Source organism: Culicoides brevitarsis, chromosome 1, assembly GCF_036172545.1.
Source record: "Culicoides brevitarsis isolate CSIRO-B50_1 chromosome 1, AGI_CSIRO_Cbre_v1, whole genome shotgun sequence".
In the NCBI taxonomy this organism is placed as follows: Eukaryota; Metazoa; Arthropoda; class Insecta; order Diptera; family Ceratopogonidae; genus Culicoides; species Culicoides brevitarsis.
This window is the reverse complement of record NC_087085.1, coordinates 23,177,504-23,197,213: the sequence shown is the minus strand read 5'-3', so window position 1 is coordinate 23,197,213 and position 19,710 is coordinate 23,177,504. Positions and strand designations below refer to the sequence as shown.

Sequence of the window (19,710 nt, the reverse complement as noted above, 5' to 3'; positions counted from 1 at the left end):
ACTGTTTCTATTGAAAATAGTTAAAATTAACTCGAGGTTTGAATTGAATTTCCATAAAAAATTAATGTGCCCTATTAGAGAATATGCCCTAACTCAGAGTTGTCCTGTATGAATGTTAACTGTATTTGCATTTTTTGGCCCATAAAAATTAATGACAGTAAAATGGTCAGTAAAATAATAAATATCTTGGTTTTTTTTTGTATTTTTTTAAAACTTTAATTGTTAACATTTATTAATTAATATTATTTTATAATTTGAACTCATAAGTGAAGAATTTATTTTTTCTCCTCTTTTTTTCTCAAAAAATTGTAGTTTGAAGAACAACCAATTATGCTGTATGAATTTTAATTATTTTAACTTCGTGAAGATTGTGCTAAAACTTCAGTAGGGGGAAGTGGGGCCAAATCATAACTGGGGCTACTTCATAAATTGCTTTTTCGCCTATGTAGAAAGGGCGAATCAAAAAATGTTGTTCTACGAAAGGTGCAGTTTTTCACGTACTTTAAATGGTACGGTTCGCGTGAAATTTACAAAAGATGGCGGATCGTAATTTTGAAAAACAAACTATATGTCCATGTGGTCCATCTCGAGACATAAAACTTTTGTTCTGGAACTTTGGATTTAGCCTTTCAAAAACGGGAGCTACGGTCATTTGATTTTTTCGAAAAACCTGTTTTTTACTGCTCTTCAAAAAAATTTTTAATTTTCACGATAAAAATTTAAAAGTACATCCACAAAACGCGCAAAGCTATGTAGTTTCTAAAAAGTATAGGTTCATTGGGGGTATCTTGACTAAAACGGGCAAAAAAGGGGGTCAAACTGAAAAAAATGAGAAAAATTGTCAAAAAATTTTGACAAAAGTGAGCCAAATGGCATGAAAATGTTGTTAGAATCCCATAATTCGGTAGCTACCTCAATTTCAGACTGTGCTCGACATTTTAGATGCGGAGTTTCGTAGATTGGTTCATGTATTCAACATGCCCAGAGGGTTCAAAATATCGAGAAAAACGAGGATTTTTATATTTATTTTTGCGTTTTTGAACAATAACATTATTTTTATGAACCAAAATGTCAAAACTGATTACAGATTTGAAAAATTCAGGTCTTTTACCATAAAATTGGTATACATCACTCATTGACTGGACTTCGGGAAGTAGGAACAATGGGAGCTTAAAGATGAGGCTATTTTCTACGCTCATTTTCAGCTATAGGGGCATTTTTTGCACTTTGTTTCTCATTTTTGAGCCGTTTGTAGTTGTCTAGGAGCAATATGATGTATAAGTGATCTTCATGAAATTTTCTCAGCTTTCGATTGGCGCAAGCGGTTTCTTCGGTTCGAGTCGATTTAGAAGGGCTGTAGTGCAAATGTAAGGAAAAATTTGATAAAACCCAACTTTTTCCTAATAAATTGAATCTCAAGTCATTTAAAACAAGTATTTTCTTTCTTATTTAGTTGTTTTACACTAAAAAATGCTTTACTTTGGTGAAAAGGGCTGGTCCAAAACGACTTGGCTCAAAACGGCTTAAACCGAAGAAACCGCTTGCGCCAAATGAAAGCTGAAAAAATTTCATGAAGATCACTCATACATCATATTGCTCTTAGACAACTCCAAACGGCTCAAAAATGCGAAACAAAGTGCAAAAAATGCCCCTATAGCTGAAAATGAGCGTAGAAAATAGCCTCATCTTTGAGCTCCCATTACTCCTACTTCCCGATGTCCAATCAATGAGTGGTACATACCAATTTTATGGTAAAACACCTGAATTTTTCAAATCTGTAATCAGTTTTGACATTTTGGTTCATAAAAATAATGTTATAGTTCAAAAACGCAAAAAATTGAAAAAAATCTTCGTTTTTTTCGATACTTTGAACCCCCTGGGCATGGTAAATGCATGAAGTAATCTACAAAACCCCATATCTAAAATGTCGAGGACAGTCTAAAATTGAGCTACCTACCGAGTTATGGGATTCCAACAACATTTTCATGCCATTTGGCTCACTTTTGTCAAATTTTTTTGACAATTTTTCTAATTTTTTTCAGTTTGACCCCCCTTTTTGCCTGTTTTATTCAAGATACCCCCAATGAACCTATACTTTTTAGAAACTACATAGCTTTGCGCGTTTTGTGGATGTACTTTTAAATTTTTATCGTGAAAATTAAAAATTTTTTTGAAGAGCAGTAAAAAACAGGTTTTTCGAAAAATTCAAATGACCGTAGCTCCCGTTTTTGAAAGGCTAAATCCAAAGTTCCAGAACAAAAGTTTTATGTCTCAAGATGGACCACATGGACATATAGTTTGTTTTTCAAAATTACGATCCGCCATCTTTTGTAAATTTCACGCGAACCGTACCAAATACACAGAAGACACTTTTTTAATATTTTCTGTCATTTCGGAGAAAATCGAGAAAAATTGTTTTTCGGACCTCAAAGTAAATTTTTATGAAGTGATAAAACTAGTTAAAACTTCAATATAAAGTATGAATAAATTTAAAATGTCATTTTAGATAGTTAGTACAAAGTGTCTTTCAGAAATTCACCAAAAAAATTTTTGAAAAATATTCAAGCATCTTGAGATACACAGAACTTTGTATCAATTTCCGTTTTGGGGCTACTTCATAACACACATATCACAGTATAGCGATGTTCATGAATCCAAAATTTTTTTTGTATGATTTTATTAGTTTTTTTGAGAAATACTATTTTCAATTAAAAAATTTTGCGAAAAGTAGAATTAGATGCCAAAAAAGGGCTAAAAACCCATTTTTCACTCATAAACGTATGAGTGATACGTCTTTGCTATAAAATGAGCTTTTGGAAAATAATGTGAAGAAAAAAATATCACGAAAAAGTCTGCTGAGAATCGTAGATCAATAATACATTTCATAAAACAGACTTCCATATGAATAACAGTTATTTACGATTGTGTCATAGGGACTTATGAATGCACCCCACGGTTGGGGCACATTCATAAAAATGACTTTTTTTACTACAACGATCATAACTTTCTTAATAATGCTCATAATTGAGTTTTCTAAGCACCAAAATAAAGTTAACTAAATTCTCTAACACATCCATGAAAAAAATCCCGAGAACTTTTCATTTTTCTGTATGCGCCACGCATTTGAAGTTTGAGTTATGATTTGGCCCCATCTCCCCTTACTGACTGTCAAACTGACCATAAAATAGAAATTTAATGAACAATTTTTTAGCTAATAAAAGTTTATAATAAATAGTCAAAAAGATATGTACATTTGAAAATTTGACGGGTAAAAAAGCAAATGTGCGAAAAAGCCTCCAGTCAATGATAAGTCAGAACCAAAAATAACCGATTGGGTTTTGTTTAGATTAAATAGCCCAACCAGCAAATCGAAATTTTTACTCACATATTAAATCAAGGGCTGAAAGGATAAATCGCACTTTTTGACAAACTGAGAAAAAGCGATTTAAAGTTTTTTTCTGTTTTTCAGCTGTAAAATTTGATTTTTACTTATTTTCTTGATGTTTGAGCTATTATTTAGTGAAAAATTGTCAATAAAAACGATTTTCATGCTTAAAAATTTCCTACCTAAACAATAAGGAGGCGTTTTGGGCAATTTTTATTGAAAAAAAGGATAAATCGCACATATGCATCAAAAAATGTGATTTTTAAGGTCTTCTAATTTCAATGTTTTCTTGAAATGTTTGGTTCAAAATGAATTTTTATGCCAAAAAAAGTATGAAGAACACAAAAAAATAGAAAAAAAATATTTTGTTGCAATTTGAAAATTTGGGTTTTAGCCCGTTTGTATGGCTATGTGCGATTTATCCTTTCACTCTGCATATGTGCGATCTGGCATATTGCAATAAAACACACATTTTCGAACAAATTTTAAAATTTTCTTAATGTATCTGAAAGTACTCGTCTTTCAGCATATTTTCTCATTCTTAACTCAATTTTGCCAAAAAGTGCGTATGTGCGATTTATCCTTTCAGCCCTTGAAATAATTATGCTTATATCCCGGGCGAAAAGGATAAATCTCACAACTGACATTTTTGACAAAATTGATTTAAGAATGAGAAAATATGCTTAAAGGCGAGTATTTTAAGATACATTGAGAGATTTTCAAAAATTTTTGAAAAATACCAGTTTTATTTCAATATAAAGAATAGACGAAAAGGATAAATCAATAAGTCAAATTATAAAGTCAATTAATAAGTCAAATATAAAAATTTCTCCAAATTATTTTTTGTTCATGTTTTTGTGTTGTTTATGCTCTGTTATTACATAAAAAGTCAATTTGAACCAAAAAATTTGGAAAAATATTGAAATTGGAAAACTTAAAAAATCTCATTTTTAAATGAAATTTTGTGCAATTGTGCGATTTATCCTTTTTCTCAATAAAAAATTCCCCAAAACTACCCCTTAGAGATTAGGTAAAAAATTTTTCTGCACAAAAATTGTTTTTATACGCCAATTATTTACTTTTGTAAGTTTAACAATGAAGAAATAGTTTTTTAAAAAAATTTTATAGCTCAAAAACCGTAAAAAACTTTAAATCGATTTTTCTCAGTTTGTTAAAAATGTTAGTAGAGCGATTTATCCTTTTCGCCCGGGATATAATCTATTTATCATTTATATTGGGTGCATTTTTTTCATCATAAATGTGTTTTTTGATGAATATTTTTTACTTTTGCATATGACTTATTTTAACATTTTATGATGTGTTTAGATCAATCAAACAATCCATCTTATTTAATTTCAACGTCTTTGAAAATATGGAAAAAATAATTGATGTCCATCAATGAGCATTCGACCTCTGATTACAATTAATGTACAATAGGATCTTGGAATCCGCAATGGCGTCACCCATATATATCTTCCGATTTATTTATTTATCGTATGATTTTTTTTTTTTGAAAATGAAATATACATTATACTGATGGAGCTATGTTTGATAGTCAGTCTATCGCATCTTGATTGAGTTCATTCATTTCTCGTTAATCTCTATTGAATTTTGTAATCGTACAATCTTGTAAAATGTGACTCATAGTTTGCATTGATCCACATTCACAATTTGGCAAGTCCCTTTGTGACCATTTATGCAAGAAGTAATTACACCTTCCGCAGTCAGTACGATATCGATTAGCTTTCACCCATATCTTTCGTGGAAGGTCAAATCCACTAATGGATCTCGTACAGTCTTCAATAAACTCGCAGTGTGTTTGCATTTGTACCCCAAGTGGTACTTGTCAATGGTTGGATTAGATTGTTTCTTGTCTTGATTTTTTTAGCTCTCTTTTCCAAAAACTCTTTATAAGTAAGACTTCGGTCTAAGTCTACACCAAGATACTTTGGACAGAAATTATGTTTTATTCTTTCTCCGTCAATGTTAACAACAAATTCTCTCTTAACTTCTTTGTTATTCAGATGAAAACACGCCACTTCAGTTTTGCCATTATTGAGTTTCAATCCAGACCGCTGAAAATATTTCGAAGCAATTGCAAGATCTGCCGTGAGAATATTTTGCGCTTCTTCAAACGATGGCGTCATCCATTAATGGCGTCGGCAGTTTAGGGGGGGGGTGGGGTTAATCAAATTTACGACGGATTCCGACGAGGGGGGAGGGGGTAAACAGAAATGTACGACGTCGTAAAAATATGCCATATTCACGGTTTAAAAATTTTTCGTTTTGAATTATTTAAAATAATTTTTGAAGTATTTCAGACTTAGTAATCTTTTTTTTTCAAATTTTCATTTAATTGAGTTTTTCTTTTCAAATTTTTCACGAGCTTTCATTGAAATTTGAACTGATACTAAAAATTTCCTTTTCAGTGAGGGGGGCGGGGTGGTCATGTTAAAAAACACGTCGTAAATTAGGGGGGGTTATTGGATTTCGACGGTTTACGAGTATAGGGGGGGTGGGGGTCAAAAAATGCCCTTTTTTTTCCGACGCCTTTAATGGATGACGCCGATGTTGTTTGGATTGGCATCATTGTGTCATCAGCAGAACATAAAAGTTTGCTCGTTGTTGTTGGAACAACGTGTATATAAAGGTTGAACAAAAAAGAAGCTAATACAGAGCCTCGAGGTAGTCCATTATTCAGTTTCCTCCAACGACTTGATTTCGTCCTCAAAAAACTCGGAAATATCTGTTTGACAACATGGAACTCAACAAGTTGAATAAACTGAGTCAACGAATATTTTTTGCGAACTTCAAAAGAAGACCGGATTTCCATACAGTGTCATAAGCACTTGATAAGTCAATTAATGCTACAAATGTCTTCAAAATTTTCTTGAAACCTTTTTCGATATGAATTGTTACTGCCAGGACTTGGTCTACGCATCCTCGATTTTCTCGAAAACCAGCTTGAGAAATTGGTAAGACGGAATCTATTTTTGTTTGAATGCGGTTCAAAATAAGACGTTCAAGCAATTTATAAGGCACACACAAAAGAGAAAGTGTGCGGCATCTGATCCATCTTTATTGGGTTTTAGTAGCGCAATAACCTTGGTCCTCTTAAAGGCTTTTGGTAGCTGATTGAACTTTAAAATATTATTATAAAGATTCACCATCCAGAGTTTAGCTCGGATTCCCATATTTTTCAACATTTTTGGATAAATATTGTTCAGACCGGCTGATTTACCGATTTCTGTCATTTTTGTTATTTTGTTATTGTAAAGGCATATCCCACTTCAGCTTATAGCTGGTATCGGGAATTCATACTGTGAAATCGTAAGCTTTCTCAGTAAACGCCGAGGAATGGGTCTTAGCTTTTTACCTGTCCGCCCAAGCAGGCGCCCTCAAAATTCACTCAGCTCTCCCAGAAGGTCCCAAATGGTTTCTAAAAGATCTCAGTAAATTTTGAGCATGATTGGAGTCAGAAAAGTTTTTCATGATTTCGAGTCTCGAACCGACGACCTTACGCTCATCAGTCAGATACGCTAACCACTGTACTAAGCTGACTCAAGAGCTTTTGAAGAGCTTTTTCCAATTCATTTATCGTAAAATCTTTACTAAACTCTGGATGGGATTGTAGATTTTTTTTAATTTTCTTCAACTTACGTAAAGCTTGATTTTTACTTTTTTTTATCAATGTTAGGCCGCTCCAAATGAAACTCAATAGTTTTGTACAAAATTTTTGAAATAAAAATTGGGAGGGGCAAAAAAAAAATAAAAAATTTTGAAATACTTTTTTTCATACAAAATGTCAAATTTTTTAAAAATTTTCGATCGTTAATCAATATTATTGTTAAAAAAAGTACTTAGTAATTACAATATTATTGTTGTTTTGAGTTTTTTACATTGATATTTGTGTATTTGTATGATATTTGTGTAAAAATATTTTAATTAAAATTGAAAAAAAATTAATATCATAAAAATAACCGTTAAAATTTTTTTTGAAAAAAAAAATCAATAATTTTTCTGAAAATTATTTTTGAAGGAAAATTTTATGTCGAATTATGATTTTGAATACAAAAACTACTAAAAATTGAAAAATTTTCATTAAAATTTCTTGAAAAATTATGATAATACACCAACAATTGGTAATTTTTGATGAAATTTTTAACTTTTTTTTTATTTTGCCCGATTGGATTTTCGAATTTAAAATGGGGCATCAGACAAAACTATTGAGTTTCATTTGGAGCGGCCTTACCAGTCTTTGAAACAGATAACAGACAGGATGTGATTTCATTTGCTGTGATAGAATAAGGTTGAATGATAGATGAACACACAGAATCTTTCCCTTGTTTGTGTAATTCGTTCCATGCTCTTCTAATTGAATGATGGAAATTCAGGCTTTCAGTTTTTTTGTTGCCATCTTATAGTGCGGTTGTTATTTAATTCTTGAAGAAATTCTTCTGCAACGGACGAGTCAGCATTTTCCTCTTTTCATCTTCATCTTTTGGACCAAGCAGGAATATATTTTTTACGAAAACCTCTTGAAAATGAACATTTTGCTGCTTTCTCTATTGTTTTTGTGAATTAAGACAATCATCGAGTTTATTAGCGAAAATATCCCATTTTGCTTTCATGAAGTTCCAACGAGGCTTTTTTATTGATGTCACTATTGGTATTTGAATACCACATTTAATGATAACGGGACAAAGTTGGCTGCGTGGAAATCCTTTTAATATCTTATTATGAATGACGTCACTAATGTTTGTGTTTTGTGTAACGATACAAAGGTCAGGATTATAATCCTGATTCCACCTACTGTAACTGATTCCGCCTTTTAAATATTTTTAAATTAAAATCAGAAATTAAATTTGGTGCATTCCATTCAAAAAATATGAAAATAACGGTTTGGATTTTTCCATAAAACTGTAATAGAAATTAAAAACTGAATAGTTCATCGTTACGCCCATTAAAAAAAGAAACTTTTGCTTTGGCGAAATTTTTTTCTCCTTATTTTTCAAAATTTTGATAATACATAGTTTAAAAAAACGGATGGATTGCAACCTAACATTAACCTAACAAAAATGTGCGTAATTTAAAACGACGATGTTAACCGCATTTCAAATTATCTATTTATTCACCATAAAAAATTAACAAATTATCCTGAAAATTTTAACAGACTTTCGTTATAAATTTTTTTTCCGAATTATTCCTCAAATAATTGTTTTTAACGATGAATTAACATCTTGTAAACTTTGACCTTTGTCTATGTATTCAATGTTCCTATTATATTAAAATTGTGAGTAGAAAGAACTAAAACAAAAAGAGTTTTTCTACTCACAATTCATCTAGTGTCTAAAATGCTTTAATTTCCTTAGTTTTTGATTCATTTTGTGTAAATATGTCTCAATTGAGAGAAAAATCAAAGAATTTATGTAATTTTGTTTTTTTTTTTTTATTTTTGATCAATTCTTATTTATTGTTAGAGCAAAGGATGAAAAAAATTAATAAATAGGTACTTATTTTGCTTTCGTTTTAATACTTTGATGCCGTGGACAAGGAAAATAAAGCTGTGCAGTTTTGAAAAATTATAAGTGGGAATCATCATTATAAAATAATAACTGCTAAAATGGTCAAGAGCTTATGTTAATTCTTTATATAACTTATCGTATCTTTTATAAGTTCTATACATCATTTCAATATTTTAAATCAAAGTGAGTCAAACAAAAATGATAAAAATATTTGTAAGAAAAATGTAGGTTTACAACTAGGTTCTGATATTAAAACAGCTAACTATCATAAGCGCCAACAAAAATATTGCATTTTTAGATGATTCTATAGAAATTTCACGTTGATTGATGTTTATTTTCTTTTTTGACTTACTAAAAGTACTTTAAGTTATTAACTGCATGTTATTAGTTTAATCAATTTCTGCTTAGTTTCTGAAAATTATGATAGTTTGTAAATTTAATTTGCAGATATTTTTGAGAAAGGGTGATGGAAACTAACAAATTTATTCATATAAAAAATATGTATAAATATTTTACATACTGCTTAGGTAAAGTTTTCAAATTTATTCTATAAGTTTGCATTATACTAATATTCCAAGCTTTTAAAACTGCACCGATATTTTAAATTTTTTTTTATTCTTTAAAAAAATGTATTGTTACAAAAATTATCGGTTTGAAAATTTCTAATATTAATCAATAATTTTATATACTTTCTAAAAGCGTTGTTTAACAGATGCTGAACAAATGGATTAAATATTTAACGGCATACCACGTAGCTAGAGAAAATATTGTTTTCAAACAATTATTTTACTCCAGTGTTTTAATGAATTCGAACAAAGAGTTTTTGAACTCTTTTAAATTTAACTCTTTCACTCTGTCATTGTTTTTGTGGGATTGTTTTTCTGACTTACAAAATCCAATGAAAAGCTTTGTTTAACAATACATATAATAAAAGAATCGTAGACCATGAATACTTTTTGAAAAAATAACTTTTTGATCCTAAATACGTCTTATTGAGGTGTATCATGTATTTAGTATGAAACGGACTCAAGCATAGGACCAAACTTTCATAAAAAAAATTTTTTTTACTAATACGATCATAACTTTTTCACGTTTTTCGGGTTTTTATGCGCGAAATTATTATAGCACATCCAAAAATTATTTATTTTTCTTCAAAGGCGTTAAAGCAGGCTCCTCTTTCTCTATGTGCATTTACATAAGCAGCGGTTTATTTAATAGTATTTTATTTTTCATCAATTGTACTTACTGCACGTGATTTCAGAATGTTTACAGCACTGCACTAGTTGCTTCGATGCAAACCATTAAAAAAACTTCTGAACATTTTACTATGTAAATAGATACTCTCATACCATAAACATTTTCGGAGAAACTAGTAAAGTTCTTAGAATCTTAAATAGGATTTTTTTTATAATTCGATCCATTCCATCCAATTGGACAAAGTAAAAAAATACAAAAAGTAGTCGTCTGAAGAATAACATTATAAACCGCATTTCGATGTTGCAGACCCACCCTTTTTTGTACTTCTCACTCATACTCTTCATGTCACAATTCCGGATTCTTAATCAAGTCATAATCCTTCCACAACACAATACACTGTCCACTGACCCTTAGTGTCTAGAAATAAATAAGACATGGGGAACTCATAACACACACACACAGACTACAATTTGAGTTTAAAACCGTATTTTCCGTAGTAACTCCAGTTTTTGAAGTCGTAGAAGGCTGTAACTTTCCAGAATTGTTGTTTTAGCTATTTTAAGCCTATGTGTACAGTTAGTGCTCGATCTCTTTGCAAAAACTATTTTTTTGGTGTTCAATGATTGCTTAGGATAGCTATAAAAAGCTCCCATTTTTAGCCTGCTTTCAAATAAAATTGGTCCGGTTGTTGATAGACACCATTTCCGGGTTTGTGGAACAATGAAAAAGTCTCTGGCTTTGAACCAATAGGAACTTTACGCTGCGCGGTAGATGCCCAATCATATCTATCTTATTCTAAAAATAGAAAGGCCGCTCCAAATGAAACTCAATAGTTTTGTCCAAAATTTTTGAAATAAAAGTGGGAATAATTTTTATAAATAATATTTTTAAAAGAAAATTTCATGTCAAAATATGATTACAATACAAAAACTGCTAAAAATTGAAAAATTTTCTTGAAAAATTATGAAAATATACCAAAAATTTGATAATTATTTAAGAAATTTATAACTTTTTTTTTTATTTTGCCCCATTGGATTTTTGACTTTTGAAATGGGGCCTTGGACAAAACAATTGAGTTTCATTTGGAGCGGCCTAAATTTTAATATAAATAAATTGTTGAAATTTTGTCATATTGTATAAAAAAAAGTATTATCTACAAATCCTTTTTACTTCCTAGCTCTCTCTCGTAGAAACAGTTCAAAAAAAATTGAAACGGCCTAATTAATTTTGTATACTTACCATTATTTGATAAAAGTGACAATTCATTTTTTTTATGTTTAAATATGTTTTGTTCTTATTTTTGCTTTAGCTGTACTAGAATCTTCGAAAGCCTAAGTGTCAAATAAACGACATTTATTTATAATATTAAAGATCCCGGGCGAAAAGGATAAATCTCACAACTGCAAAATTGAGTTAAAAATAAGAAAATATGGTTATAGATGAGTATTTTCAGATACATTGAGAGGTTTTTAAAAAATGTGTGTGATGTTTCAATATGCCAGATCGCACAATTGAAACGTAAATGATGATAAATCGCCATACAAATTTCTAAAATTTCAACATTGCCCCAAATTATTTTATGTTAATGTTTATTTTAATTTTGTGTTGTTTATGCTCTGCTATTGCAAAAAAAAAGTCAATTTGAACCTACAAATTTGTAAAAATCTTAAAATTGGAACTACCCCATTAGATAAGAAATTTTTCTATACAAAAATTGTTTAATTATTCACTTTTATAAGCTTGAAAATGAAGAAATAATTTATAAATAAATTTAAACAGTTCAAAAACCGTAAAAAAGTTTGTTAAAAACTGCAGTTGTGCGAATTATCCTTTTCACGATTTGTCCCGATATTATAAAAATTTACAAAACTGGAAAAAAATCGAAAAACAAAATTCAAACTTAAGAAGATGAGCAACGTGTAAACTGAAAAATCGTGAAACACTTTCCTCAAAGTGAAATTTAAAGTGAAAATTTATGAAAAGTATAAGAAACAGAACAGATTGAAATGCGGTTGAGCGGTTTTTTCTAAAAAATGCTTTTCATTCTCGTTTTCAAATTTTGCTTTATTTATAATAGTAAAACAATGCAATTCAAAAGGTTATTCTATTTTAAGGCAGGTAGCCTAAATACATAAATAATATTTGTACACAGGTTTCACGATGAAGAGCATGCGAATCTTTTAAATTCAATGTGGTTAATTGCAATAACATTTTTGAGCGTTGGATTTGGTGATATTGTACCGAATACATACTGTGGACGAGGTATTGCTGTCAGTGTTGGAATCATGGTGAGTTCTTCGAGGGGTATATAATTTAATACGAGAACAATGTTTATGAATCTTTTTTTTCGTTTTATATTTATACTCATATTAAAAAAATCAAAATTAAAACGCGTCAAATATAGATTAAGCAAGTAATTAATAATACATAAATGAATCAGATAAATTCATTTTTAACTTTATTGATGTAAATGTAAACTTTATAAAGATATCCTTCTAATCCGTCTTATGAGCTTAAGACCTTTAAAAGAAATTGTAAAATAAATAACTTTATCCTTGTTACTTCATTTTTTGTTACTTCAATATCCTTGTTTTGAAGAATATTGAAATTTTGGGTAAACTTCATTAAAATCTCAAAATTAGTTAACTAATTAGTTTATATTTATATCGCATAAATTTTATTGTTTGTGAAGTTTATCAACAATGTATGTATGACTCATACTCGAATAATTTACTTTACATCATTCAATTGAAAATAATTTAATAAAACCAAAAAGGGAGTGTATCTTTAAATGGACAACCGAAATATGTTAGCGAAAAATAAAAAAAAGGTAAACTAAAAAAACTCGGAAAACTCACATAATTAAATAATATTATTAACGCAAAAGATACGATATGTGTATCTTAAATAATAATTTCATTTACAACTTTTGTTGAATGCATCTTTGAAAACTTTATCAAACATAATATTTTCGAAAGTTTCCTTTTTTTCATTTAAAAAGAATCAATTATTATGAGCAAAAATTAACATTATGACGAAACGAAAATGTCGCAAACATTAATATTATGAAATTTTAATAAAATGGTAAAATTAACCGTTTCCATCACTCTATCACAAAGAAAAAGTTTGTTTGTTCAAAAAATTTCAACGACAAACTGAATTATATATTATACATACATATTTATCAAACAATACTACTCCTTCGAGAATAGATTTCATGACGAAGAACACGCAAATTTGTTAAATTCAATGTGGCTAATTGCCATTACATTTGTAAGTGTTGGCTTTGGGGATATTGTCCCGAACACTTATTGTGGGCGAGGTATTGCTGTCAGTACAGGAATAATGGTGAGTGAAATTGAATTTAGAAATGATAACTCGCGTTAATTTAAAAAAAAAAATACAGGTTAATTCATACAATAATAAATAAATAAATAAAGGTTTCAAACTTTAAAAAATTCAGACAATATCAAAGTTTAAGATATAAGAAATTTTATATTTGTAATAAATAAATTTGTATTTGAGCTTATCCATTTTATATTTATAATAATATAATTGATACTTGCATGTACTGGCCGAAAAATAACTTTTGATTGAAATGCTTTAACTTAAAAAAAATTATGAAACCTAAACTTAAGGTGGAGTAAAAGTATCAAAAATATTTAAACTATTTTTGAAAATGTTTTAATTTTCAAATTATGTTTTTTTATTCAATGTGACCTACTCTTAAGTTAAGAGTCAAACTTTCACTTTGAACTTACATTTTTTCGGCATTGGTAGGGTGGCGTAGATTTAGAAAAGCAACACCAAACATTCTTTTCTAAAAAATCATAAAATCAAGTCCAAAATAAAATTGCAAAACTTCTATTTGGAAATATGCATCTAAATGCACCTTTGAAAGCAAGTGAAAAGTTATATTTTCAACATACTTACTTATAAAATTATTTTAAAAATAATGGATCACGCTTATTATATAATTTTATAAAATAAGCGTGATTTATTATCTGTAAAATTTAATTCACGTTTTATTTTCGAATATCTTAAGCTGAATGAAAAATAAATGAAATATTATTGATTTTAAAGGGAGCTGGTTGTACTGCTCTTCTTGTGGCTGTAGTCTCACGAAAATTAGAATTGACTAGAGCAGAAAAACATGTTCATAACTTTATGATGGACACTCAACTAACAAAAAGGGTAATTATGATTTTTTAGTTGCAATACTATATTTGAGAAATAGTATATTTGACCGAAGCTTTCAATATTTTTGTTTTTAACTTTTTTGATCTAGCTAAAAAATGCAGCAGCAAATGTATTGAGAGAAACATGGTTAATTTACAAACATACTAGACTTGTAAAAAGGGTAAATCCTGGCCGAGTTCGTACTCATCAGCGAAAATTTTTACTTGCCATATATGCGTATGTATTTTTTTATATGTATGAGCAATTTCATTTGAAAAAATATCAAAATATCGGTTTGACGTGAAATCCGAAAATGTAAAAACTGAGAAGGTCCAAAAAGAATAAACACCAGGATTTTTTTTTCGTCTCGAGTACATCAATTTTCAGTTATTAAACATATGGTTGAAAACGATCCGTTTGATCAGAAAGTCGATAAAAATGTAGTTAAAACTAAAATTCTTATTTTTGGATGGTCCTTACGTATAAAATCAAATTTGGGTTTCTATAAGTAATTTTATAATCCGGAATTTTGTTTTTTTTTAGAATGAAATGTCCCACATACATGTAATATTTAAATTTTTTCCCCACAGTTTTACGTGTTTTTAGACCACCGTTGTAAAAAAACAATTTTGTTACTTTGGAGCTTAATTTATTTATAATTATTAATTTTAAAATAAAATAATATAGTACCCTACGGATTGAAAAGTGTTGAAATTAATCCCTTAAGTGATTAAATTAATCCCTTATTTCGCAAAAGGGATTCATTTAATACCTTAAGGGATTAAATTAACCCCTTAAGTGATCAAAGTAATCCCTTAAGGGATTAATTTAACCACCTTTGGAGTTGGTCATCAACAGCCCAAAAAAATTAATCCCTTTAAGTGGTTAATTTAATCCCTTGAGTGATTAATTTAATCCCTTAAGAGGTTAAAATAATCACTTCAAGTGTTTAATTTAACCCCTTGAGCGATTAAATTAATACCTTTTAAAAAAGTGATCGATGTCCCGGGAGCCATCAAAAGGTATTAATTTAATCACTCAAGGGATTAAATTAATCACTCAAGGGATTAAATTAACCACTTAAAGGGATTAATTTTTTTGGGCTGTTGATGACCAACTCCAAAGGAGGTTAAATTAATCCTTTAAGGGATTACTTTGATCACTTAAGGGGTTAATTTAATCCCTTAAGGTATTAAATGAATCCCTTTTACGAAATAAGGGATTAATTTAATCACTTAAGGGATTAATTTCAACACTTTTCAATCCGTAGGGTACGATTAAATCTTTATTTATTCAAAACTTGGAACACGAAATTGCTCAAAAATTACTACAAAGCAATTCGAGAAATTTGTTGTGTAATTCTTATGGTTTTTAAATCAAAATTTAATAAGTCTAAGTTCTTAAATGCTTTTGAATTAAAATTTATTTTTATAGATTACGTAAAGTAAAAATGGACCAACGAAAATTAATGGATAATGCTAATACTATAACAGATATGGCGAAGGTAACACGTTTAAATAATTAATGTTGGATTGCGATTAAATAATATTTTGTAACGTTGTTTTTCTTTAGACGCAAAACAATGTATATGAAATAGTGTCCGACATGTCTACAAGACATGATTCATTAGAAGACAGACTATCTGTGTTGGAGGACAAGCTGCAAAGCATTCAAGTAATAATTATTCAATAAAAATCAAAGTTATATTTTTCATACTGTTTTTTATAATTAAATTTAGGATCAATTAGATGCACTACCTGAAATTTTAAGCAGGTGTATACAACAGAATCAAGAAAGAGTTGAACAACGACGAAATTTTCTTCATCCAGATACCGCTGCAAGCTCTATACCTTCAAATCCAGCCCCTATTATTGGGTCGCCACTACTTTTGCATCATTCCAGGTATAATTAATGTTAAAAAATTTTTAGTATCATCGTAAAAAGTTTTTCTTAAGTTTGCATGTCTGAGGATCAATTTTACCTCCTTATGACTTTATTTATCTCACTAAAGTACAGTTCATTTAATATCAAAAGATTCCTATTTTGAATTTTATATTTATAATTAGTTTATCTTCTAGGAGTGTTCCAACTGCGACAACACCAACATACCCATGGCCCCCAAGTCCGATTTTACCGCCTATCTCTTCAAGAATGCCTAATCTTACACCATCTAATACAAATAAAACTTAGTGAATAGTGGAAAAATACAAAACAGCAACGAAGGAAATTCAATAATACTGGGTACTTAGAGCAGTATAATTCTCTAAAATATTTTGGATTTCTTTGTCCTCCAAAACATAAGAAAGAGGAAGGATATCGAGTATTGAGAAGTACAAAACACCACTTTTAATAGAAATCCTTAATATAATTGCATAATTTTCTCATCAATTAAATTAAAAGTCAAATATTAATAACACTGTACAACAAAATAAAAAAGTACCCTGCGCTTGGGTGCGGACTATGGCAGTCTTAAAGTAGGTCTCGAGATATGAACAAAACGGGCTCGATCTCCTCTGGTGCCTTGGACGTTTCAAAAGTTATGACCTTTTGAAGTTTTTAGGGGTTTTCATTGACATTTTCCAATGTAACTTCCATAATTTGCACTACAACTTCAAAATTCTTGATACGAGAAGATTCAGCGGAAAATTTTACGCATATTTAAAAAAAAATTAATTGATTTTGGTGAATTTTTAAGGGAGTTATGGTAGTTTTAAGTCAGAAAAATGTGAATTTTTCCCAAAAAATTGAGATATTTTTGACTTTTGAGGTCTGTTGCGCCAAACAAATCAAAAAATCAAGTAGCTCATTTGAAAGGGCAGAAAATTTACTACAATTTCAAAAAACAACCAGGTGATTTGGTTGATTTTTACGGATTTTATGATAGAAAAACGAATGAAAGGTCAGCAATTTTTTTCATTAAAAATGTACATTTTTTCAAATTTTGAGGTCCGATTCGTTGTTTAATGTACCAAGTGTTATATATAGTTGGAAAGGGCATAAAATTTGCAACATTTTGGAAAAAATCCGATTCAAGTTCGACTGATTTTTTCGGGAGTTAAGTTCAAAAATGTTCAAATTTTCACTAAAAATCGAGGTTTTTTGATGTTTTCACACAATTTTTTTTTCTAACTGCCCGAATGTTGTATGTTTTTGAAAAGAAGACAAAATTTAACATCTAAAAGAAAAAATCCCAATTAGATTTGGTTGATATTTTGGGAAAATGATGTACAAAAACGTGTAAAAATGGTTTAAAATTCCCCATTTTGCACGTAAAAGAGCCAAAAATACATTTAAAAGTTTAAAAAACGTTATATCAATTGAAAATGTAGATTTCAGGTTCATATAACTCATTTTATTGCGTTTTTGTACAACATTTACCCAAAAAATCAACCTTTTCTCATCGGGAATTTTTTAATGAGATAATAAATTTTATAAAATTTACAAAAACATACAACATTCAGGCAGTAAGACAAGTAATTTTAAGTAAAAACATCAAAAAACTTCGATTTTTGGTTAAAATTTGAACATTTTTGAACTTAACTCCCGAAAAAATCAGTCGAACTTGAATCGGATTTTTTCCAAAATGTTGCAAATTTTATGCCCTTTCCAACTATATATAACACTTGGTACATTAAACAACGAATCGGACCTCAAAATTTGAAAAAATGTACATTTTTAATGAAAAAAATTGCTGACCTTTCATTCGTTTTTCTATCATAAAATCCGTAAAAATCAACCAAATCACCTGGTTGTTTTTTGAAATTGTAGTAAATTTTCTGCCCTTTCAAATGAGCTACATGATTTTTTGATTTGTTTGGCGCAACAGACCTCAAAAGTCAAAAATATCTCAATTTTTTGGGAAAAATTCACATTTTTCTGACTTAAAACTACCATAACTCCCTTAAAAATTCACCAAAATCAATAATTTTTTTTTAAATATGCGTAAAATTTTCCGCTGAATCTTCTCGTATCAAGAATTTTGAAGTTGTAGTGCAAATTATGGAAGTTACATTGGAAAATGTCAATGAAAACCCCTAAAAACTTCAAAAGGTCATAACTTTTGAAACGTCCAAGGCACCAGAGGAGATCGAGCCCGTTTTGTTCATATCTCGAGACCTACTTTAAGACTGCCATAGTCCGCACCCAAGCGCAGGGTACTTTTTTATTTTGTTGTACAGTGTAATGAAATTAAATATGAACATTTGAGAATTTGAAAAAAATAAGAAAATTTTTACTATAAACCTAATTTTAACAACCTAATTTTTAACAATTTGCAACATTTAATTTCGATACTTGATATCCCTCTTGGGAATTTTCAAAACAATTAGGAAGGAGGATATCTAAAAAAAAATTAGACATTAAAACTTTTAATAAAGTTTATACAAAAATAAAGACAAAAAATAAACGATATTTAGATGATTCAATTGAAAAAATAATAATCTTTAAAAAAATATTACAAATACAGTTTTTTCAGTTATAAATTAAAAAATATATATAAAATATCTAAAAATTAATTAAACGACTTATTCTCAAACGTTTTCGTGAAATATTTAAAATTGGTGACTTGATATACCCACTTCATTTTCAAAATAGAGCAGTAGTCATTGAAAACCAACCAAAGAAAAATTTCGTAATGTTTTTTGAAATCTTCTGATCGATTGAGGAAATAAAAACCCATTGAAACATTTTATTTTAGAATTAAAATAAAAAAATATATTTTAGGACAGGATAGGGGGTATGAGTCCCAAATTTAATCGTCTTAGGCCGCTCCAAATGAAAATCAAAAATAAAGTCCAAAATTTTTTAAATAAAAATGGGGGGGGGCAAAATAAAAAAAAAATTTTAAATACTTTTTTTCTTAAAAAATGTTAAAATTTTAAAAATTTTTAGCCAATAATCAATATTTTGGTTGTTTTGAACTTTTTTACATTGTTATTTGTATATTTCAAATTGATTTTAAACATTTTAAATAAATTAATATCATAAAAAATAACTGTCAAATTTTTTTCTTTAAATATTTTCAATAAATATTTTTAAAAAATAATGTTTATGAAAATTATTTTCAACAGAAAATCTGATGTCAAAATACGATTTTCAATACAAAAATTGAAAAATTTTCTTGAAAATTTTTTGAAAAGTTATGAAAATGTATTTGTGTACCAAAAACTGTAATTTTTGACGAAATTTTTAACTTTTTTTTTTATTTTGCCCATTGGATTTTCGAATTTAAAATGGGGCATCAGACAAAACTATTAAGTTTCATTTGGAGCGGCCTAATTTTGTAAAAAAAAATTAAATAAGAAAATTTATGTTACATTACGATTTTTTAAACAAAAATTATTAAAAATTTAAATCTTTTTTAAAATTTTCTAAAAACATCTTGAAAAATTATGAAAATACACCTAAAAACGGCCATTTTTGATG

General features: G+C 28.9%; 1 protein-coding gene across 6 annotated transcripts in view; it reads left to right on the top strand.

Annotated features, from left to right (window-relative positions):
- Positions 1–17,249, top strand: part of LOC134827755 (small conductance calcium-activated potassium channel protein) — a 29,436-nt gene extending 12,187 nt beyond the window's left edge. For 2 of the 6 annotated variants that reach the window (XM_063840551.1, XM_063840547.1), the window contains 7 exons: positions 13,320–13,455; positions 14,191–14,301; positions 14,396–14,523; positions 15,721–15,790; positions 15,859–15,960; positions 16,025–16,188; positions 16,353–17,249. In XM_063840551.1, the coding sequence (XP_063696621.1) occupies positions 13,320–13,455; positions 14,191–14,301; positions 14,396–14,523; positions 15,721–15,790; positions 15,859–15,960; positions 16,025–16,188; positions 16,353–16,476 (835 nt within the window). In that variant the 3' untranslated portion in view covers positions 16,477–17,249. Of the gene's footprint in view, positions 1–12,259; positions 12,396–13,319; positions 13,456–14,190; positions 14,302–14,395; positions 14,524–15,720; positions 15,791–15,858; positions 15,961–16,024; positions 16,189–16,352 lie in introns of all 6 variants that reach the window. The other 4 variants (XM_063840552.1, XM_063840548.1, XM_063840549.1 and 1 more) reach the window with 3 other exon arrangements.
- Positions 17,250–19,710: the final 2,461 nt, after the last annotated feature.